This window comes from Atractosteus spatula, chromosome 11 (genome assembly GCF_055471065.1).
Source record: "Atractosteus spatula isolate fAtrSpa1 chromosome 11, fAtrSpa1.hap1, whole genome shotgun sequence".
NCBI classification, from domain to species: Eukaryota; Metazoa; Chordata; class Actinopteri; order Semionotiformes; family Lepisosteidae; genus Atractosteus; species Atractosteus spatula.
Window position 1 is genome coordinate 6,019,402 of NC_142716.1, and position 25,473 is coordinate 6,044,874.

The 25,473-nt window shown below is 38.5% G+C and overlaps 4 protein-coding genes across 4 annotated transcripts; 1 reads left to right on the top strand and 3 right to left on the bottom strand.

Annotated features, from left to right (window-relative positions):
• Window positions 1-476: 476 nt before the first annotated feature.
• Window positions 477-1,187, top strand: dynlt4 (dynein light chain Tctex-type 4). The gene has a single exon (XM_088926736.1). The coding sequence runs from the start codon at window positions 477-479 to the stop codon at window positions 1,185-1,187; it is 711 nt and encodes a 236-aa protein (XP_088782862.1).
• A 1,096-nt stretch (window positions 1,188-2,283) lies between these two features.
• plk3 (polo-like kinase 3 (Drosophila)) lies at window positions 2,284-10,689 on the bottom strand. Its single transcript, XM_088928194.1, has 15 exons — window positions 10,389-10,689; window positions 9,044-9,151; window positions 8,727-8,843; window positions 8,507-8,636; window positions 8,134-8,221; window positions 7,917-8,012; window positions 7,135-7,333; window positions 6,706-6,832; window positions 6,492-6,601; window positions 5,823-5,937; window positions 5,281-5,364; window positions 4,880-5,042; window positions 4,668-4,797; window positions 4,062-4,172; window positions 2,284-3,779 (listed from the first exon to the last, which is right to left on the bottom strand). Exons 1-15 carry the CDS (start codon window positions 10,593-10,595, stop codon window positions 3,585-3,587), a joined length of 1,980 nt encoding a protein of 659 aa, XP_088784320.1. The 5' UTR covers window positions 10,596-10,689; the 3' UTR covers window positions 2,284-3,584.
• A 3,823-nt stretch (window positions 10,690-14,512) lies between these two features.
• On the bottom strand, window positions 14,513-18,625 carry cacybp (calcyclin binding protein). Its single transcript, XM_088927586.1, has 6 exons — window positions 18,365-18,625; window positions 16,838-17,051; window positions 16,192-16,288; window positions 15,923-16,022; window positions 15,611-15,705; window positions 14,513-15,212 (listed from the first exon to the last, which is right to left on the bottom strand). Exons 1-6 carry the CDS (start codon window positions 18,380-18,382, stop codon window positions 15,053-15,055), a joined length of 684 nt encoding a protein of 227 aa, XP_088783712.1. The 5' UTR covers window positions 18,383-18,625; the 3' UTR covers window positions 14,513-15,052.
• A 600-nt stretch (window positions 18,626-19,225) lies between these two features.
• mrps14 (mitochondrial ribosomal protein S14) lies at window positions 19,226-21,402 on the bottom strand. The gene is made up of 3 exons (XM_088928184.1): window positions 21,287-21,402; window positions 20,398-20,562; window positions 19,226-19,616 (listed from the first exon to the last, which is right to left on the bottom strand). The coding sequence occupies exons 1-3, from the start codon at window positions 21,362-21,364 to the stop codon at window positions 19,434-19,436; spliced, it is 426 nt and encodes a 141-aa protein (XP_088784310.1). The 5' UTR covers window positions 21,365-21,402; the 3' UTR covers window positions 19,226-19,433.
• Window positions 21,403-25,473: the final 4,071 nt, after the last annotated feature.

The window sequence follows — 25,473 nt, forward strand, 5'->3', positions numbered from 1 at the left end:
TGGATGTTATACATTTTTTAATGTTAAGAGAAGATACAAATATTACCTTTTGGGGATCTATTACTCAAATGTCATGTACAGAAGACAAGCCCAGAGAAAGTTAAAAGGCTTACATGTAAATCTTTGGAAAAGAAACCTTTGGTGTTCTTATGGATTGTGTGAAGACTTATAGTACAGTTTTGGTATAACTGCATAAATGAATCATTTTAGAGATTGGTTTGCAGTGGATAATGCACGCATAAGGTAGCTATCAGGCATTTGTGACACAAAGGATTAAAAGAAAAGAGGAAAGGTTGGAAAGAGAGTTCATCAATTGAATTCAGAGAAAATGTCTTAAAAATTACACTTCTTACATTTTTGTAGTTTGTAAATACGATCGGCGATGATTTAATAGCGGATGGGCCTGAAAACATTACTTGTAGCCCCTTCCACACATTTTCATTGTTTTCTGCCGTTCTAGGTAAGATCTGGTCGCTATGACAACAAGGCAGCTCCCCCTGTCAAAGGAGACCCTAGCGAAGTTTGACCAGGGGCTGGCTGCGGACCCAGTAGGGCTCTTAAGGAGACGAGCCGGCTCTCTGTCAACCAGGCGCAGCTCTCAGTCCGGCGATCTCCACCACTCGAAGCCCCTTTTGTTACTCGGCAATGGGGAAACCAGCCAACCGACAGCTCCCTCGCGCCGCAGCTCGGTCCTTAGTAACTTCAATTCCCCGTTCGCCCGAAAGGAGTCCTTTTCCATGGGAAAACGCCTCTCCTTGGGGCCTTGGATGCACTGCGGCCGGGTCAGCTTTTCTGGACTTCCCTTATACCAGCCAGTACGAGAGATCCAGTTGGAAAACACATACAAAACCCAACCAGATGAGGGCTGTTGCTTCAATGGTCACAAGGTACAGCAGCTTCTGGAAACAACCCTCGACAGTTACCTCAGTGAAGCCAGCTATAACCCTACCACCTGCGGCCTCCTGACGCAGAACCTCTCCGATCTCATCCACAGCAAGGCAAAGGACATCAATCCTCCCCGCTACAAACTGGTCTGCCTGGTCATACTTGGGCAGTGCAATGACCAGGGTCTTCGGGTCACCAGCCGCTGCTTGTGGGACACAGAGACTGACAACTTTGCTGTTGCCACTTTCCAAAACACCTCTCTTTTTGCCGTGGCTGTAGTATACGGGTTGTACTGCGAGTGAGAATTGTGAAATCAATTTACATCCGCAAAAGCTCAGATGGGGGAAATGCAGATCAGATATGTCAGATAAAATGTTAGGTAATTAGGATGGCTGGATATTAGTATAGTATCTATTTGCCTCTAGATTAATTGGGGCACAGATAAAAATTCCTTTATCCACTGAGCTACAAAACATCACATTTACAGCCCCCTCAGTAGATACAGCAGTGATCAGAAATGATCCAGAAGTTGTAATGCAAAAAATAGGCTATATTTGGCATAAGACACACTTGTGCATCCATTCCATTAGTTTGGCTTGAAGGGAAATTTGCAAGCATTTATCTGAAGTGAAATATGCAAAAGTGTAAAGTGATTAAATCCCCTTTTCACAAATGAATTCTCAAGTTTTATTTTTAATACAGTAACATTTCAGTGTTCTGTACTTCACTTTCTGGCCAATACGTAAGGCTAGAGATACTAACTGCAGACATTGGAAAAAAAAAAGACAAAATGTCATATTTCAGACTCCTAAAAGATATTATCGATTTACTCAAGGTTTACGAGCTTTACTAATCTGATGAAATCGGATGAAGCAGGAAACTAGCCATTTACTGTAAATCAGGTGCACTTGGGACTTGCTAAAATTAGATTAGTTTTTTAGACTAGTAATCTGAATAGGTTTCCGTTTCGTTTCATTTGGAAAGGGTCACTTTGTCTACTATTGCATTTATTCAATATTCAGTTATCTTCCTACAGTGTCCTATAATCAACAAATGAAACCTTATTCTAATTACGTAGGGGGTAAGAAGAATTTCTTCATTTTTCCTTTGAAAGGCTTATAAACAACTGCATCTTTTAGGAAAAAAGGTAAGATATAGAAACTCCTTGTGCCATAAAACCAGAAGCACTGTATATTATTTCTGTCACTAAAGCCTTATTCTATTATCTACTCAATGCAATGGAGTGCATGATTTAAATTATATTTAATGAAATTCATGTGAATAAAGTACTTTTAACTAAAGCCAGCTGACTGAGCACAAAACCTTGAGCATCGTTCATTCCACTGTCTAGCTCAGAATTACAGCACTATCAAAACTAAAAACAAGATGACAGTAAACAGTTTTTCATGAAGCTTTATTACACCCACACATAAAAGTGGTCACATTTCACCTTTCTTGCTGTCCACACTACACTCAAGATATACATCAATAAATAAGAAAACATAAATAAAAATAAATACATTATTAAAGACGGGACCAATGTGGTTGACAAAAAATAAAGTTAAATATCTCCAGATGCAGTGAAAGAAAAGTCATTGATAAAGCCTTCTTGGGTTCCTGAAATCACAATACTTTTGCAGGTTTTGTAACACTTAGGCTGAAAGTCACAGTTCACACAGGAATAAGATATCAGGGTAGGTTTGAATGAGACATCACATAGCTAACAAGTCACTGAAATTACAAGGACAAAGAATATGATCTAAATCTGAAGCTTTTGACTCCATAGTGAAGACCAGGCTTGACCTTGTAATATATCCTTTTTTTGAAAGTAGGGATATACTGATCGCTAGCCTTATTTTTTCAGAATTCTCTCCCTTACCTGGCCATATTTTCAAAATATATATTCCCACCCGTCATCTCAAATTCCCTTTTACTGTGTATTCAACCCTATCAAACAGGCCCAGAGGAGAATTATTGCACATTAAACACAATCACCAAAAGGCACTTTCTCCTTCCTTTCACATTCATATGTAAAGTTTGGTCATTACTTCCATTAGTTCACAGACCACAACCACTTTCTCCTACCAGCACCTAAGACTTTTTCCTTCCCAGTTTTATTTTTGTTAAACTTTTAAAAGGAATGACCTACATTTGGCATCTATAGTTTAAAAATGAAATAAAAATAAACTGCCAATAATGGTGATAAAAGAACCCCCCTCCCCCCCCCCCCCCAACAGCTTTATAGTGCAAATTCCACTTTTTTCCCTCCAATTATATGTGCACCATTTGTGAAATTGAATGTTTCCTTCTTTAAAAAGAAATGCTTAAAACAAGTGATTTTAAAGCATAAAAAAAAATAAAAAGCTCCTACTGGCCGAGTATACAGAGACACAATGAATGTGGGTTCTGCAGTTACCCATTATTGTGACCTCTACAGGATCAGCAGCAGAAGGGTTGGGTAATGGCAGGTAGATCAAGTTGTGCGCAGGTGTCAAGACAGTAGTGATATTGCAGTCAAAAGAAACCCCTGCCTCTCCCCTTTTAAAAAAAGAAAATCTGTGCACCATAGTCCAAAGAGGCCAGACACTAGCCAAAGACCTTGCGACATTCCTTGTAACAAAGTCCCATCATCCGCTCCCCAACAGAAGCAAAGCAGAGAAAAATGGCTCCAGATTTGGAGTCCATAAGAGTCCTCTTATTTATGGGTCTGCCCGATGTTGCAACAGCTGCATGACGTATCTGAGCCTGTGCCGGAGCTCCGCAGAGCAGCCCTGTTCAGCCAGAGTGCTCAGTTTGAAGGTGTAGGATACTCGCTCTTTACTAATGTAGGTCAGGAGGTAGGAGTCATCACACTTGCACAGGATGATTTTGGTGTGGTCCGTATAGAAGTTCACCTTAAAATTAAAAAAGAAAATTAAGAATAAAATCCAATTGCTCTAAAATGCTGTCAAATTACACAATGAACAGTTAAAAGGGAAACCTGTTAGGGGAGTCATATATACACACACACAGTGCATTTGACTGACCACATACCACAAGTATTAATATTGGCATCAATCACAATCAAATGGCAAAACTATGTCCACCTGGACATCATCTTGATTAGATGCCAACTGAATGACATTAGCATAATCCTCCCACATTCATCAGCCTGTAGCTCAGGACCAGATCCTCACCTGCAGCGTTCCATTGCTAAAGAGCATGACCAATGCATGGTCCGTCTTCACCCACTGCAGCAGGAGCAGGGAGGAGGATCCCTGGTATTCACGACACTGGAGGTCTCCACCCTGAACAGAAACAGCAAAGAGCCTGGTCAGCTTACAAAATAACTACACACACCCCCCCTTTACACAAATTCTCTACTAGGAGAGTTTGTAAAAATCCAAACACGGTTTAAGGTCTTCCTCTGAAGCACACAATCTTGATAAATTGCTAATAGCCTGCTCACGTGGTCTGTCTGAAGCATGAAAGTTAAAGATCTCCAATTACCAGTATACTTCAATTTTCCTTAATGAACTAGAGCACTTTTCTTGCACTCTTCCCACATAATATTCTAAAATTCAAGTAGTTTACACTTGTGATCTCAGTGGATTTATATTTATTGAGCATTTCCTTTACAGCGAGGCCATCTTAGCTTTTTAAAGACATGGGACACTTTCAGAGAGATATTCTTTATATCCGCACCTTCTAACATACTGTGCTTTAAAGGCTAAGTGTTTTCTCCGCAGAAGAGTACGCCGAAGGAAAAGCCTTCCGTAAACTAATAGGGAGTTTATACTTGCCTCCATCAGGTTCTGTTCCATGTAGTTTGCAACATATTCGACAATTTGCATCTGGTTACGAAGCTGTTCAGGCACTGCCGAAACCGGAAAGGTGAAGTGTTTACTATCCGTCAAATAGTAGTGGACAGTTCTGGAAACAAAAGAGACACATCAGAAGGAGCATACTTCAAGTGACAGTAAGTGCAATTAAAAAAAAACACCTTTTCACTCACCTGCGCTGATCACACAGACTGATGTGTGTCCCTTCGTTGAACAGCACACCAATATTCTGATTGGACAGCTGGTAGCCAAACCCATACTTGTTGGAATAATCAACCCATTTGGTGACCCACATAAAAGGCTTGGGCCTGGAGAGACAGCGGGGGTTCCTTGAAGCTTTAAAAAAAGGGAAAAAAAAAGATCAATAACACACACTGTTGTCTACCCCAGTTTCCAGAATCTCACTTAAGAACAGAAGTGCCCAATACGCAAGATATCTATGCCATTTTAAACAACAAGAGGACTCTTAGCAATCAGACTTAAAGTAGGATATTTACAATACACACCCTCCAGTGCAGTGGGCATGTAGATTTAAATGCTTTGTCAAAAAATAAAAAAAAGGCAAATAACTCACCTAAAGGCATGGAAGACAAGCAGTTATTTAAAACCTTAATTGCTGAGTCAGCCACTGCAGCAGCAGTGATGCCATCTTCACAGGCTGAAGGAAAAGGGAAAAAAAGTTATTTAAAACAGCAAGCAGCCACAGTTCAGTTTCTAGCAGGAAGCGGTCTGGGCTCCTTCCTTTCGATGGCTGTTCCTGCAACAATTGGAAAACTTTTGCATATATAGCAAAAAAAAAAAGGGGAGACCAATAGGACAATACAAGTAGGGCACAAAAGACCCAGCGAGACTATTCATCAACTGGAAAACCGATTAATGCAGATAACAGCATACTGATATTAAAGAAATCCCATTTCCAGATGAACATCGAGAACCACCTTTAGAATTATTTTTGCAAGAAGGTATGTGTACACAAAGAAAAGGTGTTTTGGGGTCTCTTCCATTTTACTTTATTCAGTTAAAAAAAAATGTACGCGTTTCCACAAAGATTTAATAATAAAGCCCTAAGACCTGCTTTCTGGCAGTGTAGTACAGGATGGGACTCCCTTTACTCACCCTCCGTATTGCTGGCCACGCCTTTGAAGGATCGTGAGGTGGACTTCCTGGATTCTTCCTCAGCCTGGGTGTCCAATGGGACAGAGCTGGCGAGCTGTCCACTGGGAGAGGTAGCCTGTGGGGAAAACAGGAAATTCAATTAAGAAGCCTACAAGAATGCCACAAGGCCAAAGCAAGGAAAATCCTCTCAAAAAAAGCTTCTTAAGGAAACAGAATTCAAACAGTTCCCAAAACATCATTAACCCATACAAATGAAGGAAAATATGATCTCCTGAAAGGCTAATGAATTAATTTAGCAATATCCATGGCATTGTAGTAAAAAGACCCTCAGAGACTTAAAAATGAAAAATCTTCCATTTTATTTACCGCAGCACAAATATTCTAACTGGGTTTCACTACCCAAGTCTCATGTTTAGAGATTACACCCCAGCTTTTTACAATGAATTTTGGTGTTGCAGTAGCTCCAAAGCACATTCTGTAGTTTACACAAAATTACTTGCTTACTTTTTGCTAAGGCTACACTTAAGGTAGATTAAGGTGATGAGGCACATATCTTGTAAAAGCAAACACCGAGGTAGTACTCCTTCATTTTTTCTAACTGAGTCATCCATTTGTACCACAGAGTAAATGATGTTTGATCCTATACACTTTCTAGCACATATTCAGTACCTCGTTTCCCTCCACAGTCTTGTAGCTCATCTGTCGGCTGATCGAACTCTTGACAATTCCAGTAACCAGCTTGGAGATCTCATCATGTTCCTCAACAGGGCTCTTCTCAACTGGAAGACAACAGACAATGCAGTCAGACAGGCAGTTGCCCGACAGGTTGAAAACAAGAAGTCTTCAACTCAAGAAAATCAAAAAGACCATAAGAGGGTTTTACCTTTAGATTTCTTTTTGCCAAAAAGGCTTTTGGCCATCTTTGTGAAGAACTTTTTGGCAGGACTTGGAGGGTTAAGTTCTGGCACCATAACACAGCTACTGGGAGGCAGTTTGTCGGGGGTGAAACCCTACAAGAGATAAAAAGCTTGGAATAAGTTACACTCCATTACCATGAACTTATTTTCTTAACCAATGAAACAAGGAAAGTTAATAACAATCAGGTTTAAGATATTCCTACAATTTTTTTTAGAAGGGAATATAAAAAAAGTCAGAAGTAATCCTCCATTTTCTGATGAATATGGCTAACCTATGAAATATGAAACAACCTGATAAAATGTTTCAGGCCTTAGCATGCAGAAGCTCTGGGCATTGCACAATGACCACTCCAAAACCAGCACACCTGGGAACGCCATCGTAACCGGATGCTTACTTTAGTGAAGAACTCGTGGTTGAGGATTTGATCCAGCGTCAGTCTATCACAGGGGTTGTGCTGCAGAATCCCAGAAATCAGCTTCTGAGCAGCTGGTGAAAGGGAGGGTGGCAATGTGTACTTCACTTCCTTAATACACCTGTAGGTCTCCTTAAGGTCCAAAGTCTCAAAGGGGGGGTTACCACACAGTAAGGTGTACCTGCACATAACACCAAACAAGACAGTGGTTAGATACCCCATTTCATATAACTTGAAGAAGAGACATTCACCCATCTTTAAAGTGCTAATGCAGAAGACATTCCACAAAGTTTTGCACCCTCCTACACTGACAATCAAACTAAAAAAAAAATACAAGTAATAGGTTTATTCCATGCTGAAAAGAGAAGAAAATGTAAAAAAACAAAATTACAATGGACTTTGAAGAACAGAGAAGTCTGCTCGGGTTACAGTATTGACACTATTAACTAATGTACACTAATACAACCTCAATGGAAATATTTACAGGAAGCTTGTGGCTAAACCAGCTATTTGTTAGTTCAGCTCACTTAGCAAGGAAGTCTAAAAATGGTTCTTCAGCTCTAGTTCACCACTGTTATTTTCCTATCACACTCTACACTGCTGGCACGTTTCCCTCATTGCGACAACTACAAAGGTCATGCTTAAAATGACATCATGATGTTTTGTGTTTTCTGGCAACAAACATTGTTATTCATTTTCATATGATGATCATATTGTTGGCATTTGACATACGACATATGGAAAAGCATTTTGTTTCCACTCACATGACACAACCCAGTGACCAAACATCAGATTCTGGTCCATGTCCTTGCCTGTTCAGGACTTCAGGAGCCAAATAGTTTGGGGTACCACAAATAGTTCTGGAACAGTAAATAATTTGGCATTAATGCAGTGCAGAGAAGACTGGAAGAACATGAAAAAAATACTGATCAGCAGAAATTTGGAACTGAGTAAATCAAACAAAAAAAAAATCAAGCCTACTTTTTCCTCTGTTCCACTGGCTCAAGCTTGGCTGCTAATCCGAAATCTCCCAATTTCAACTCCATGTTCTCATTGACGAAAAAGTTACCTAAAAGTACAAACCTCAATTAATTTCATGTACTTTGGAAGGGTTCTGTATCAAAAGATACTTTGCCCTTTCTGGGTAAAGATTTAAGAAGCCATTCTGAATTTGCCATTTCAACACAAGCAACTGTAGGCTAAAAAAAAAAATATTTCCTTTTTCCTCTTTAAAAAAAAGTCTCTACCTAGAGGACATTTTTGTGTTGAGAACGAGGTCTCATGACAACAGTTCCCCAGAGCATTCCAAAGCTGTGAACATCTCACAATAAAAGCAGTGCTTCATTGTGCACACCTAGTTTGAGGTCTCTGTGAAGAATCCCTTTGTTGTGGAGGTATTTCAGTCCTGATATAATCTGCTTGAGGTAGTATCTCACTTCAGGATCTGTCAATGTGTGCCGTGCCTTCCATATGTGTGCCAGAGACTGCAAAGGAAATGGAAAACGCCCGTCAGTTTGAATGATTACTCACTACCGGCATTCTGAATCACCGGAGAGCCAAAGCCAACAGCTTACCTTTCTACTGCAAAGCTCTAGGAATATGTAGATGTTTTCTTGGTCTTCAAAATGATGAGAGAACTTCACTATGTGTTTGTGATGAAGCGTTTTGTGCAGCTCAATTTCATTCGTTATCTGGAAGGGGATTAAAAAGACGAGTTACAGCAAAGGTAGAATTCCCTCACCAGTTCCATAACAGACCAGCCGCTAACCCAACCTCTTCTGTACAGAAATTGTAAATACAGTAAAGAATGTATTGCTATTATAAGTAAATGAATAAAGAAAAAAATGAAGACGAGTTCATTCTCCAATAAACAATACTCCAAATACGGTACCTTTTCTCTCTGGTGCGGTTTTGCCACTCTGCTTTGTGGTATTACTTTCACAGCATACACCTTGTTGTTGGCAATATCCGTCATTTCGTAGCAGCGAGCAAATCCGCCCTAGAAATACATTTAGGATATAACCAATAAAAGCGCACCAAAGTAAACAATCTACTCCTTCCGAGTTCCACAAAGGAAAGAAGCACAGAATTCGTAGCATTTATATTCCATGGGTCCGTCTCTTCAGAAATTCCGAATTTTAAATCCACGCCAGACGACCCTCTTTTAAACACAGCCTCGCATCTTAAATGTGGATGGTTGAGGTCTATTAACAGCCAAGAGCGCTTCTACATTGCATGCATCACTTCCAGGACAATGGGGGAAAAAAAGCCCTCTTCACTCCTGGCATACGGACAGTAAGCTATGGACTTTCCTCTTCTGGTGTAAATGTAATATTTATTACGGAACACAAAATCCAAAACGTGACAGAGATGAGGCACAAAGATCTTTCTTACTCCCATTTCTACATATTTAAGGAATGTTTTAATCAGGTGTTATGCACCCCCATGCTGGTTAATGACACTGCATCAAACGCCTAAGGGCGATAGAACTAGAAGGCTCTAATCAAAAACAGTGAACAGCGACCATTACCCTATTCAACGTGGCATAAATTTGATCTCTCCATCTGGACTCGAAATGTTAAAATGCTTTTAAAGGATTTATTTGGAGGATAGTCACATTCGTTGACATGGAAACAATACCCATGAAGATTAAAAAGTCCCCAGAAGAACGAGATTAATTTTAACTAAGTACCCTTAACGCAAAAGCTTAACCTCATGCACAACAATTCTTCCCAGCCAACACCGACTTCTAATCAATAAACCCAAATCTTTCACATTCAGAGACGTAAAATCCAATGAGTCACACAGCTACAGACAAACTGAAAGGAAAGAGCGCTTATGCAGTCACAAGCTGTGCATCAGCAAAAGCAGTCTAACCCGCAATCTCTCACAGGCAGTTAATGGAAAAATAAAAAGCTTATGTTTAGCCAGCCACTTAAAAACATTATAATATTTAAAGAGGAGAGGGAAGGAAAGAAAAAAAAGCCTTAAATACCTTTCAATACCATACCATTAAAACCCACAGAGCGCTAACGTGGCTCAATAATTTTTTTAATTCGCTCAAAAAAAAACTATCAATTGGTAGACCACCAACCCCTTCAAAACAAACCGTTCAATGAAATACTCTCCCGCAAATTTCACAAATCCCTCAGAAAAAAAAACAACCGCTGGTTAGTATTCATCTACATCGGTGCCACATGACAACATCAGCGCCTCGACGTGAATGCAGTATATACCTTTCCCAGCAGTTTTCCTTTGCAGTAACATCTCCCCGTCTTGGAATCGTTCACGACGTGAGCCAGTTCCGATCGGGACTGTTCCAATTTGTTTCGGTTCGGTTTCGCCGGGTGAGCAGCAGCCCGTTCGGGACTAGCTTTAAATAAGTCCGGATTCATGATCTGGCAAGCGAGGCGCTGAGAGCTGGAGAAGCACGTTGATTCCATTCATTAACGCCCCAAACACACCGCCAATATATTTCCTCTGTTAAGTGGTAACAGCCTCCTCTTTGCTCTCCTCCAGCCTCAGCAGTACATGCCCTAACAGGGAATCCCTGAACCATTTATTCAAGGTCTTTGTCACGTTGTATCAATGGGCGGGCAGCGAGGTGGAGTTAAATTTTAAAGACGCAAAGCCTATTTGTTCGAAGTTGTTTAGTCCTAACCGTACTTTCAAGATGCCTGATTAGATCAGTGTTAACAGGTAATCCACGAAAACCTTTTGATACATAGTAATATATATATATATGTGGGATATTCATAGTAAACTTTTATTTTTTTAAATAGCTTCAAGTGGCTTAGATTCTAAATAAAAATGAGATACTTCTGAATAAAATACCACTGAAACACTATATACACGGAGATTCTCGGATCATTTGGGAAGCCAAAGAAAACCCTTTGGATTCACGGGATAATTTTATCATCATCATCATCATCATCATCATCATCATCAAAATATTAAAACACTTTGCTACAAATGTAACATGAATGATTTGTGCACACGTCCTTAGCGCTAGGCTAAATTGTGTACAAAATTTACAATTTATTGAATGTCCACTACTTGTTAACCAAAGATAGTATAACTTACCCCGCCTTTAGGACCTGTTACATGTTACAGGGTAACCGGCTCAAAATAGAGTCAAAGATGCACAGCAAAATCAATAGATTTACCATCTTTGAGAGACCATTTGAGTGCCAGAGACGGACTGGCGATTCATCACGCTGAGTAAAGAAAGCCCTGACATATCCACTAACGAGGGCATTCAGATCTTTGGCATCAAATGCTATTGTTCACAAAAGAATGGCTTCCGACTGCGTTCAAGACTAATCATGTGAAAAGCATACTGTCTTTAAATTAGGATTAGTCAAAGCGATTGCAATGGATGACCCTAAATCAAGATCAAAGATAAACTCAATAAAAATAACCAATGGTAAGAATACCCAGCTAATCTTTTCATTTTTAATCCGCTGTCAACGTATAATTGCGTTATGTTAGTCTGCAGAACTGTTCATCAATTTTCCTTGGAGATTCACTGCCCCCTGTCTTCACAAACGGATATATTAATAAACTGAAATACTTGTACTTTTATAATGTCAATGAGAGTGCCGCAACGGGCGCACTTTCATAAACGTTTTTCATGTTTTGTAGTATTGACGCATACTTCTAAATTTTCTTTAGAAACACACCTATCATCTAGAAATCTTTTTTTTATTGTATTGCATGCAACACTTCAAAAGAGGAACAATAACATTCACGTTAAGTGGCAGTGTAAATGTACTTACATACAATGTCTTTCCCTTTAACACTCTTATGTATACAGACCACCGACAGCATGAAGTGAAAATTAAAATACTGCTGGATGCCACCTAAAGTCAGACAATGGTTTTAAATGTTTTCTCAGTTAATTAGAAAAGTCAGTACCTTCCAGTCAGTATCTAGGCTTCCAGTATCAAGAAGAGGACTGGCAGAATTGTTTCCATATCTCTGGCATGAGCTAATCAAAACGAAACATGGTGTTTTTCCCTCTGGACCACAATCTCCAAACCAGTACTCCAACAGACATGGGACTCTGTTTTATAGGAAGTCCTGGGGTCCAGACTGCTTGGTCATTTAAGATACCATGGTATAGGAAGACTAAAATTATTAGCTCAGTTAACTCTTGACTCTGTCCTGGCTAAATTCTACTCTGGGTTTATGCAATCTGGCCTACCTAAAGTTCCCCTTAATGCAACTGGCGCCCTTGATCTGCTGTGTATTCAGGCTGCTGGTGCTTAATATCTGTGAAAGTGCTTCAGTGGTAGAAGAAGTACAACTCTCAATGATACAACAGCAGCATTTCTCTCACCTAAGATCTGAACCTCAACCTTCTAGTTACAAGTCCAGAACCCTGACTGCTGCTCCACACTGCTGTTCCAGTTAATTTTTAGGGAAGTGTTGAGCTGGAGCCCGTCTTAGGAAGGACAGCCTGCAAGGCAAAACTGGGAGCACATGGCTGCCTTCCCCCTGCACAAGACTCAAATTCAACCCAGTGCCATGGGGAAAGGGAAAATTTAGAATAGACAACTAGACCTGGCTGGAGGAAACCAGGGCATCCAGAGAAATACCACACTCCAGATAGATACCCAAGGTCAGAGTTTAGGACCATGGAATATTGTTTCAATGAAATCATTAATACATTTTAAATCAATATATTTTCAACAAATAAGGATTATAGCATTGCACAGTTACTTCTGGTAAACAAACAAGGCACAGGGACAGAGTACAAAGTTTAACAAGTTCAAAATGGTATAATGAAGAAACAAGGGGCCCTCAGGTGGAAGTCATAGGTAATTTTAATCAGACTGTAAATGCAATAAAATACTGCACAGAAATACCAGAGCAAAAGTACATCAGTTCAGATATTTTGTACTTCCAGTGCTTTCTGTCTGTAACAGTATTCAAACAACACATATTCACAATTGCGATTCATAACACATCTTGTGTGGTTTTCAGAACACTGTCAGGGGTAGTAATGAAAGGTTCAGTAGACGTTCTGAGAAACACTGCAGGATAGATGTTGGCAAAATTAGGTACCAGCCTGAGCCCAATGAAATAGAAAAAGATCAATGGATATATCCTATCTAGATCTTTGGAAGAAGAATATACAGAAATAAATAATGAAACCTGTCATCTGCTTTAATATTTCCTACACAGTTGAAATAATGGATGTGACTTTAATTTAGAAGACAATTATCAACTAACATTTCTGTCTTGTCTTTGATTGATCTGGTCAGTATTCCTTAATTTTAAAATGTTATTGACCAATCTATTGAATCTCATTTTTACTTATGGGATCCACAAACTTCACTCGGGAGATTCTTGAAGACAATGTGCATTCATATTAGAAATATAAGTTGTTGAGTTCTGTGGTGCTCGGAGAATTACTGTAGTTATCATACCCTCTACTCTTGTGAAGCAGTACGGTGTTCTCACAGCCATACAATAGTCTGTGGAGCCCTCTGGTGGACATTGGTTACAGTACAGTGAACATGCTGCAAGACCCTAACAGGTACTAATACCTATTATAAAAAGAAAACTGATATTGTACTTCTAGCAGGAACATTACAATTCTTTTAAAATGTATTATGTGTTGCATTCTAAGCATTTTGACAAAGTAATTTACTGGTTCATAGACGGTTTCTGTTTCTAATAAAAAAATGAGGAGCAGTTGCATAAGTTTGAAGACAAGTTTGAAACCAACATTACACAGTACTGTATATTAATGTAGAAAACATTATTTGAATAATGGCTCTTAAACGTAAAGATGCACTATTCATTATTAAAACCCCTTTTACCTTATTATTGGTTATCTATATTATGCATTTTTAAAATGTATAACTTATGTAACTTTATCTGTACCTTTAAATTTTGTGATTTTTATTTTTATCTCCCCCTGGTGAGCTTGCACAAAAGACATTTCATTGCCAGCAATTACTGCTGCACGCTGTATTGTTGTGCATTTGATAAATAAACTTTGATTGATTGATTGTTTGAGATATATCTTATACATAGTTCTGAGTTGGAGCATAGCTACAGCCATAGTATTGTACATCTGAGAGATGTGACAGAGATACAACCCTACAGAACACCTGAGAAAGCTCAGTTTTCCACTGAGGCTGCCTTTGTGGTACAGTGGAGTTCAGTTGCTGAAGGATACTGCGTATCTTGCAGCTGGGACTATGCCTAACACACAGCACTCAAATCTGGATAGGGATGAACTATACCAATCTCATGAGTAGAAAACACAGTTTGGCCCCAGTTCTACAAACTGCAAAATTAACACTGGTTTCCTTTCAGACACTATCTGAAAAAAAAATACATCAAACAAGTTTGATTTTATTTTATTTTATATGTTTTTTTTTCAGTATTCATGAATATAATAGGCACCTAGTTCACCCTTTCTCTGCATATTCCAGCTGTTACTCTGCGCAAATGTAATGATGATAGACTAAGAATTTTTCAATTTCAATTTTTCTTTAAAATCTTTCTCCAACATGCACTGATTACAGCTGTCTTTAAGAACAGAATAATGATGAATAATTCTGATAACTCAGCTAGTTCACTATCTTCTATCTGGTATGAACTGGAAGTCAGTGAGCAGAAACAAAACCATACAAACATCTTTTCTCAACTTACGACCTAAAATCTGAGTTCATCTGAAATCAGTTATCAACATAAAATCCATTTGTGTCTTTAGACCATCCTTTAAGTCCACAGTTGCAGCAGGGTAACAATGTATGTCATGCTAAAGGAAGCAGTCAATATTTCAGTAAGAGGTGAACAACAAAAAGTATTTTCAGGGACAAAAAAGGAGAGCAATCCACTGTTCTTGTTTGCTTTCCTTTCAGTATTTAATCTTTGTGGTTCAGAGTTCCATGTCTTCACCTCTGGCTTTTTTCTCTTGAGATTCTGCCCAAGCTTTATTGATGGTTCGCTTCATTTCATCATCACCTTCAGAGTAGATTTTCTTCAGCATGCTCATGAGCCCTTCACTCGGGTCAGCGTTCTCATCAAAACTGGGTTTTCTGGAAGGAAACGAATGAGTCCAATCATCAAAGCCTTAGGAATTGTCAAATGTTAACTTACATAGGGACAATACTTTTCTCTATACATTTAAAAATGCAAGTCCCGATAAGTGGCACTTTCCAGTTCCTGTACCAGATTAGGTCGGGTGTATTAAAAATTCAAACATTTTTTTATTCCCCAGATTTACCTTTGATTTAATGCAAAAATTAGACATTTCACTTTTGTGCAATGCCCAATATGTTGCAACTTGTAAAAAGAGATCTAATTAAGAAAGCAAAACACTCAGGATGACAGTAAGTGATCTACTGTATCACCAAGGAATCTATTCAATCTACTTGGAAAAGTACACTATCTAATAAACAGCACAACTTAGCTTTCTGAGTATAGCAATACTTACTCTTTATCTTTAGTTTGTTTTTCCACCTGGGTCAAGCACTCCCATTTTTTTGAGCTCTTCTTTTTACACATCACTAAGACCATATCTGTTTTCACCTAAGAAGTTAGCAAACAGTTTAGACAACCAACCAAATAAAAACAATGGCAAACACAAAGCACGTGCTGTGCAATATTCTAAACTGATTTTCCTACAAAAGCGACTTTTAAACAATAAGATCACATGACACATATATTGTAAAAGCTTATCTAAACTAGTTTACACAGTTTAGCAATTTCACATATCCTGATTTAAAAAACCAGTATCTTTACTGACCTTTCGACAGCTTTCCTGTATGTCAATGGGTTGTAAGAGGTTGTTGACAGTCATTTGGTAGTTCATTCCTTCCAGATCTTTTACAAGCAAGACAAAAGACCTACAGAAAACATATATATATATTAAAGTTAAAATGTTTTTAATGTGGAAGTAAAAAATTCATGGCATAAAAAATTATTCTTTAATAATTTAATACCTTTATTATGCCTTTATTAACAATATTTAATACAACTTTTAGAGAAGAAGTGTACTTTCAGCTCTGTTCTTACCTCTCTGTAAAGCTTGCCTCAATGTTTTCCGTTGAGATCTTATGGACTCCTTTAAGAGTAATATATATTTTTATGAACTTATCCGATTGGTCCCATCCTGCATGATAAATAGGGAAAACAAAGATGAAAAAAAAAGTTGAGGAGTGCAGTTTAAACACAAAATGACCGTTGGCCGCTAAACGCAATGGAATCATCATACTGAATGCAGACAAATCTAAAACAGATTAAACAATCTTAAAACAGATACAACACTACAGTCAACAAGGCTGCAGTTACAAGCTGTGCCTCAATAAAGAACAGAACATTTTGTAAGAAAAAAACGGCAGCTGTTAACACAGAACTCTAGCTTTCCATAGACAAAGATAATCCTACTTTATTTGATTTTGGAATTAAGATACATTCCTTTTTGATTTTCCACAGATGAGTATGATCATATTTAATAGAAGAACATCGTGCTTTCTTTTGCAGCTGGTAACTTTGCCATCAACAACAGGGAATTATGGTATCCTACTGATTTTGCTTTTCAAGGAATATAAGAAGGAAAACTTTAGAGAGTAGCTTATAAGCAAAACAGAATAAAAAGAACCAGCTGACACATCATTAGAGTTTTTTTTACCAGACTGCAGGTTGAAAGAAAAGAAATTACCGTAGTTATTGATTTTGACAGTGTAGCCCTTGGCGGCTGAGGGCACAGCTTTGTCTGAATCAGAACCTTCCTTCTTATTCAGCTGCTGCTGCTTTGCTGTGATTTCTCTCTCGAGCTTCTTCTGCTCTGCAGTCAGGACATCCTGAACTCTCTTTCTCTCGGCAATCTCCAGCAAAGACTTGACCTCCTTCAGGTCACTCTCAAGCTGAGAAATCTGGAAAAAAAACCCCCAGCAAAAACAAGGACCAGAAATGAGTTTTAGGAATGCAAGAAAAAAAAGAACGGATACAAATTAGAGAAGGATGATCAAACCATCTAGCCCCTTTTTGTAGTTAGTCTATCCCATGTTATTACTTGTACTGACATTTACAGTAGATATGCCAAGAAATACTGTCACATATACAAAGAAATTTCCGATAATTTAGTTGTGATGCATGTTTTATGACCATTTAGAGATGGAAGAAGAACCAGGCATATTCTCCAGGGTCACAAAAGGCAGCCCAAAGCAGTTTGTGCATACTAGCTCACACGTTGTAAGAGTGCATTCTCTAGAACGATCTCGACTCTGATAAAGTCAAGAATCTGTAGAAAACATAACTACTCTTCTCTGTCAAGTCTGGACTGTTTTTCCATTAGGAGTTCTTTTGAGAAACAGGGAAAAGCATTGCAGTGCTCTTGTATTAGCAGTTCTAGAAATTGTGGGGAATATTGCTAAACTGTGTCATATTTTTGTTTTTGCATGCAAGAACTGTTTTGTTAAGATACAAAAAATATGTTAGAATATCTGTAAGACACATCCATTAGACTATTTATTTACATTATTTGTACACTAGCTGTCTTTGTTGAAAAAATAATACAATTCCTGTTATTAGGTAGTGACAACTGGTCTATATAAACTAAGGACATAAATGCAAAGGCTTGCTACGGTCTTAAAGAAGGAATATGACAATGCGATCTTTTATCTTTCTGTTGGTTTACTTAACATTTTAAATATCAACATTAAATCAACTGAAGAGCTCATTATCAGGCAATAAGTACATTTATTAACAAGGTTAGAAGACAGATGTTTGTTATTTTGATAAGCGTTTTTCGTCTGTCAAAAAACCCACATGTTAATTACATGAGCAGACAAAATACAATCAGAAACATACGTACGTATGTGTAATAAGAGAGAATACCCTTCAGAATTAACTATAAAACTACCAAGAAGGATACATTGGCAGTTACTGTATGTTTGTAAAAAGTTAACAACGAACAACGAGCAAATAGGGTTGGATTAGTAATCAATACAGTTCGAAAAAATATCGTTATTTTTCGAGGCAACACCTTTGCTAGAATTAATATTAGCGCACTACAAACGCTTCTGAGTCCATGATCTAAGCCATAGTGAACCTGCTGTGAAAAGTTAATGCACCTAAGCCCTAGGACAAGTATTATGCATCTCAACAAGCTCACTGGATGGCACAATGTCTCAAAAGGTAGTTACTGTTGTATATAGTTTCTCAATCAGTAACTTTATCCCCTTACCTGTTCACTGATGTCCATTGCAACAGGGAGCAGAAATTATATATCACCGCTGATTTACTGTATACAGCTCGTACAACAGAGTGTTCTTTTTCTATCGCAGACGTTTTCTTTAACCGAGTTTATAATGTTAATACCAAGTAACAACAGCAGTGGTTTTCATATACTCCCTTGTCACAATACCACACTACTTTCGTTTCTTCTACAGCATTCTAGAAGATTTCTTTCACGCAGTCCAGACTCGACGTGCTTGCGTATGTCGGCAAGTTTTAACGTAATTTCCAGGCTACAAAGACTACAGCGATTCCCTTCGGCACGGACTTCCGGCGTCGCGCTCACTCTTGGAATTATGGGATACGGCGAGTTCCGGACTACGCGACCTCTTTCACACTTGTCCTTTTTTTATCCAGATCCATGAACTCCCATGATTAAAAACCTCTGTTGAAGATTAATTTCGGTATAGCAGGAGGCCTTCCTTCCTTTATAATCGGTGCTCTACAAAAATTGATGCATCTTGTTTTCAAGCCCATAACTTGTCAAAATCCTCAGTTGTTTAAAAGGACTTATTTTATGCTATAGTCTACTTTATACAATAATTTATTTAGCAATTAAAAACAAAAAAGGTGAATAGATGAAGGTCTGAAACGTTAGACTTTTCAGTCACCTTTCTATTAAAGATGGAAATTTACATTGTATTTTCTGGCAGGATTCCAGTGGATATAAGAATGTAGCCTTCATTACATAGACCAACATGATCAGGGCCAGAAAAGTAATTTCCAATTGACAAGCAAGTTTAACTTTTAATTTAATGCATGTCTAAAATTATAAGAAAATACAAAAAAAAAAACAGTAATGCTCCCAACATCCAGGTATTTAATTTTTTTATTAGTAGAATTGATTCAACACAAGTGCAATGACATAGTCTACATTTTTTGCCTCCTTTGCTACAGTTTCCCAGTAACAAAAGCAACAGTAATAAAAAGACTAGAGTGCAGTGGAGTCCTATGCCACTGTGCCAACTGTCCCTTGTTTGCAGCTCTATTGCGCGAGGAAATCCCGATGAAGAGGACTGCTACCACATTGCTCTCTGGATTCCCGACATCTGATTGTGATCAGCAAGGTGGCGGAAAACTATGCGGCTCAGTCTCCACCTGCGCTTCACCCCTCGCGGCCGGGACGTCATCACACACCTGTTCCGGATCCGGACTGGGCAGCTGTCCCGTGGCAGGGCGGCAATTTCTTTATCGGCTACCTCCTGACAGAGGGGAGAAACAGACCAGAGCAACATCACGCGCAGTACCGGCTAACCCCCCTTGCTTTTTAACTCACCAGCTTCCAGAAATATGTGCATCTGCTCGAGTCACATAAAAACATAAAAGGGCAGGTGACAAACTTTACTTTTAACGGTCTTCTGATTGATGCCGTTTGCTATTTAGAACACCGTATCGTTCATTGCAGCAGTGCTAATGCAGCTTTTTCCTCTTCACTATCCTTTTAGTCAAGGTCTGTTCAAACATCATAGACATCCGATGTTTGCATCCGTAGAGCTGCAGGTGAATTTAAAGTGTTCTAAAGCTTTGAAAAATATCAATACAATGCTGAATACATTGTTTCTGACCACTATATGCTGCAGTACAATTACAACACGCTCTTTCTAAGAATCACCAAAGTGTGCAGCAACCAGACACTAAAATACAGTAGAGGTTCTACTCAGTAATTTCCATATCTGAGTCACATTTGGCTTATCGGATCTTATCCTGGTTTGTGCAGTATTAGGTAAAAGACAGAGCATTTGACATTACCCCCAAGCCAGGAGGGCACCAGCTCCCAGCAATACTCATTTCCAAAGCCTGAATGGACCTGACCAATTAGTATAGAGAACCTCAGCAGAGAACACTTTACTCCACACCACACCAGTTACAGGTCCAGAGTTAAGTTAAAAAAAAAGAAATACAGGTTAGTGCTAAGTATATGCGACTAAATAAAAAAAAACTCTAACGGCACAATATCAAATAAGAAGAAGATCTCTTCAGTACCTGCAACTCTTTTGGCAAGATTGTGTTCTTCCTAATCGCATTAATCCGGAGTCGGTCATTCGCGTATTCAAACGCCATTTGTCTTCTCTTCACGTCTCGCAGCATTCTCCAGTCCACATAGTAACCTCTGGCCTGTTCCACATTACCTCTGGAACTTCTCAGGGTCTGACAAGAGGAAAAGAACCGAAATACTGCATTATTAAAATAGTAGAGAATGACGCAAAATACGCGTAATCGGTTTTAAATAACCGTGCTTAACTGCGTTAACAGCATTTAAAGCGACTTTCAACACCTTATAAAAATCTGCACATCCACACGTAATAGGCGTATGCTACATAATTTTAGTGAGTATTCAATTACCTGAATCTACAAGGCTCTTATTTAATTGGGATGTTAAGACACGATAGTGCACTTGATTAAAATCCAGGAGTTTTCTTTGCAGATGCAAAGTCTGCTTGAAGAAAGCTCTGGTTCCGTTTCAGGTTTTGTGACCGAGTTTCACTTATGAGTGAAGGGTCCACAGAAACAAAACATCATGAGGTTTGTATTGCCGGGGTAGATGCGCTTCTGTGAAGATATACGAAATCTCTATTATTGAGACACAAGGACTGAAAAGGTTAGCGCACGTAAAAGGTGTATAAAAGGGATGATAAAAGTTATAAAATGTATGTTCTAAATGTCTCCGCAAGACAATAAGAGGTAGAAATCATCTTGAGAAATGGCTGGTAAATTTTAAAAGAAAACGATATTTTTACTGTATTGTAATTCGTTCCAAATGCTGTACATTGTGTTTATCGGATACTGCCATTACCTCTTCAAATGCCCAATATAGAAGCCTGTATTCTAAACATTGAGAAAGTCACCTGCTTTTAAAAGATTTACGTGTTACCTGGGTAGCTCTCCAAATCGAAGACTGCAAAGTCCCCAACCCCGAAGCGACAAACCTCCCCCATAGGGAAGCAGCCATGTTGCATCGTGACTTTCAAACCACAACTTTATTTAAAAACAACATCCGTCCACAGTTCACAGAAAGAGTAGACTACTACATCAATCTCATGGCCAGAAATGTTAAGAATTAATATTTAAATTTACAAAATGATTAACACTTAAGAGCTTTTAACCATACTGAATGATTTTTTTTAAAAAAACGTTTCGTATCAGCATTCTAAAAATACTTTCCATTCCGGTTATTTTTCAGTTTCAGTTTTACTAGTTCACCTGTATAAGACAACGATAAGCATCCAACCATATTCTAACAGCTTCAGGATCGAGGGAAAGCTGGAGCCCATCCCGCAATTTTTCTATCTAAAAACAAACATTATTCAGTAACTCGTAGTTACTACACTAAAGCCATATAATAAGGTTTATTACAGACCCATTTTTACTTTTGCATTGTTAACGGCTGTCTTGATTAATTGCATTGTGCTGGGTTAAATGTGAGCTAGAGACCCATATATTATATTCTTCAATACAAACTTGACGAAAAGAATCGAGATTCAAGAGATTCAAGAAGTGATGCAATCACTAATAAACATAATTGACAATTAGCAGGATCAAACAATTATCAACTCAGAAGGAAGCGCAGGAGTAAAATGCACGTAAAAAATTTCTGACATTAGTAACCTATATATTGTACTTGAGGTTAAGCTATTCAAGCAATTGGCAGATTTTTAGTGTTTTACAGTAAACGAAGAACAGAATCCGTCGAACTCGTACACTAATTTTATAAGGACATGTGGCAAAAACACAACCTCTAAAATCATTTTGAAATCGTTTGGAACATAAATTATTATCCCCCAAATAGTCCATTTCGTTGAACACATTGCGTACATCATTGATCAGTGATGTGATTTTTTGGGGAAAACGTATTCTCAATCCGATTTGGAATGACCTGTTAGGTTCTCTCCAGGACCAGAAGTCGACATGCATGGTGTGAAACACTAGGACTCATCATCATTCCTAGAGGGCTGCGATGTTTGTCCAAAAATGGGAACTTAATTAATCTAATTAGGTTCTTAATTAGGTTTAATTTTAGAACATGCATACATATACTTAAAGACTATCGCTTTCAAGATGCTGTTGGGGGGCAAGATCCCTGACCTTTCTGAGCCTTAAGGGAAGTTTTACATTCTTGCAAGTAATTAGGTAATTGACGAATTAAACAGCCAAGAATGGAACTCTCTCAAGAGTCTGACTCGGGAAGACAAGGGAGACCCTTCAGGTAAACTAAGTCTGACACCCTCCCTATTTGTGTGTAAGATCTGACAGTGACAGTCAGAGGGCAGCATTTAATCGCAGCATTTAATTTCTCTTTAAAACAATTTCACCATTTAACTAAAAGCACCATATGATCTGGACTATTTTCCACTTTTTTAATCTGGTGGTACTCTGTAGTATATGACCTGATGCAGACTACTACCGTACAGTACTGCAACTGCTGAGGCAGTAGACACAGTGTAGCATTCCCGTAACCTGATTTTCTTAGCCATTGAACGTTTTAAATGTTGAGACTACAAGTATCTCCTTTCTGATCATAATAAGGCCGTCAAACAAAACTTCACAATTTTACATGCTGACCGCCTGTTCTGCACAAGTGGGCCACAGCTTTTAGTTTAGACAGAATGCTATACTGTATCGCCAGCAAATACCTATCCAAAAGCAGCTCATATAAATTTATTCGTTTGTTGTTGGGTTTTTTTTTTGCAGACAGTTAACTGTCATTTACACTCAGGAAACATGAAGAAGACCTGCTTATCTTTCCAGGTAACGTGTCAGAGCGGTGAAGATCGAAGACGCCTCCAGGCAGAACAGTCCTCGGTTTTAATTATCGCACTCATGATTGCGCTGACCTCTCTGTATCCCTTTACAAGGATTCAAAGGCTTCTGTGCAAAAAAAAATACTTCAACTGATTAAAATCATCGTGGGACTGGTTTCCCACTATCTCCTACTTTTCACCAGTGAGCGGCCAATCTGTGCAATTCCCAAATTGTCCCTCAGTCCATTTTAACCATTTGTAGTATTTGCTTACACATAACTTACAGTATACTGTATATGTCTGCAATATTCATAATTATTAATCAGATTAATTTGTTATCAGACCGTGAAAGCAACTCTGATGAGGCGTGAAATTATTTGCATTAGTTCTGCTACTCCTGAAATATAATAACGTGTGTACCAGCAAACATAATTGAAATAAATATGTATTTCTTGAGAAGCGTGACAGTATAAATAAGACGAACGTTTTAAATAAAAAAGCGCTACCTATTCTGACTCTTATCATTGTTGATAACGCAGAGATGCTTATTGATTCCTGTAGATAGTTTTTACAAGAGGAATTCCAGGCATTTGATCCTTTCTTGATGATGAAAAAAACCTCAATTTGTACAATTTGTACGATTAAGAAAATATATCTTACAAGCTTTTGCCTTAAAGGTTTTTAATGAAAGGCGCTTGCAAGGAGACATTTTTACCTTTGGACCAGGAGGTGGCGCACTTGTCCTTGAGTATTTCAAGGTTGCGAGCGGTGAGATAAAATACTATAATTGTGGGTTGTTTCATTTCTAAACACGCCATGGAAGTTTTATTTAATGTCACTTATAAGGTTTTGAGATGATAGCTGATTTAAAATTCGAATGGGAACAGCGTGAATGCATGTCATCATACCAGGCTGTAGACATGCTCATTTTCAAATGTACTTTTCTACATGATACAGTCCAGCCTGCACAGCCACGGGGAAAGATGAATGTATAAATCATATAGTATTGGTACTCTCAATCCAATATGTCAGGCTTAAAAGACACATAGCAGAAGAAAGTGTGTTATGACTGAAGTGAAAGAAAGGACTACATCACCAGTGCTAGCCCTGTGGGCTCTGTGTGTGCTTTAGCACCTCCAAAATGTATTGATCAGACTAGTTATTAAAGCAGGGGGAATGCAATTTTAATGTGTTAGCATTCGAGAGATTGTTGTGGGAATTCACAATGCCAGATAGCTGTGGGACAGTGTGGTAAGGTATCGAGTACCAGGGCAATTGGGATAGGTGATTATCGAGCACTTCAACAAAGGTGGCTACACTCCCATAAGCAATATGAGGTTATTAGCTCTGCAGGCTAATGTATGCTGTATGCTGTGCATACTGCCAAGACAGGAAAACCCTTCTGTGATTAAGTTATCCAGGCCGGTGTAGGGGGACCACTGGGAACAGAAATCCTGTCCCACCACTGAGGAAAGGACCTTCGATCTGTGGGACCTGTCAGTCAGTCCTGGGTTATGACAGCTGGCAGTGGGTGGAAGGAATGATGTAGACTGGGACAGGAATGAAAGAAATTACAGCTGATCTGCCACTAGAAGCCATTAATGGCACACACAGGGCATGATCAATATATATGCACACAAGGGATGATTAATTAGTTGAAGAAATCATAGAATAAGAGAATTCTCATATAGCTGGGATTAGGAGTAAGTATATAAATGACTTTACGGTCTTAGTTGATGGTTGGGCTCTAGAACACCAAATTACTGTGTGTAAGATGGAGACGTTTGTCTACACTAATGACTTTTAATCTTACTTCACATCACCATAAGTTCAAAAGTGCTCAGGCCCTGTAAGCCGGCATAATATAGTTGAAGCCTGTCACACAGTGATATAATAACATGATAGCAGACTTTCTTGTTTGTGTATTTTTTTTATAATTACATTTCGGAGATATTTATCTTCTAATTTCAAGAGATAATTTTGGTATGGTGCTTGGCCTATTGTGACATCACTCACAGAAATGGTGTAACAGTTCAAAAGTTGCCATGAGACTTCCAAAAATAAATTATCAAGCTTTAAAAATAAACTTACTTCCACATATCTCTGAAAAGGGTTTTATAACAAATTCTACAAGTTAAATATGAGTCTGAAATTCAGCTGCAACAACTTTTAAAATATTAGTGCCTTTGCTTAATTGACAAGGCCACATTGTGCTCTAGGAGATCGTCTAGTGATGGTCTTAGACCATACGCTCTGGATGTTAAAGGTTCAACTGTGTTAGAATACCTGTGGACAATTAATGCTATTCCATCAAGGAATA

Coding starts and splice junctions, on each gene's coding strand:
- mrps14 (XM_088928184.1), bottom strand. CDS start 21,364: ATGGCTGCTTCCCTATGGGGGAGGTTTGTCGCTTCGGGGTTGGGGACT. Junction 20,563..21,286: donor CGATTTGGAGAGCTACCCAG/GTAACACGTAAA, acceptor TCCTCTTGTCAG/ACCCTGAGAAGTTCCAGAGG. Junction 19,617..20,397: donor TCTTGCCAAAAGAGTTGCAG/GTACTGAAGAGA, acceptor CCCCTCTGTCAG/GAGGTAGCCGATAAAGAAAT.
- plk3 (XM_088928194.1), bottom strand. CDS start 10,595: ATGGAATCAACGTGCTTCTCCAGCTCTCAGCGCCTCGCTTGCCAGATC. Junction 8,844..9,043: donor AACCGCACCAGAGAGAAAAG/GTACCGTATTTG, acceptor ATCCCCTTCCAG/ATAACGAATGAAATTGAGCT. Junction 7,334..7,916: donor TGGTCACTGGGTTGTGTCAT/GTGAGTGGAAAC, acceptor TGTTATGTGCAG/GTACACCTTACTGTGTGGTA.
- dynlt4 (XM_088926736.1), top strand. CDS start 477: ATGACAACAAGGCAGCTCCCCCTGTCAAAGGAGACCCTAGCGAAGTTT.
- cacybp (XM_088927586.1), bottom strand. Junction 15,706..15,922: donor TACAGGAAAGCTGTCGAAAG/GTCAGTAAAGAT, acceptor CTAACTTCTTAG/GTGAAAACAGATATGGTCTT. Junction 15,213..15,610: donor AAACAAACTAAAGATAAAGA/GTAAGTATTGCT, acceptor GTTTCCTTCCAG/AAAACCCAGTTTTGATGAGA.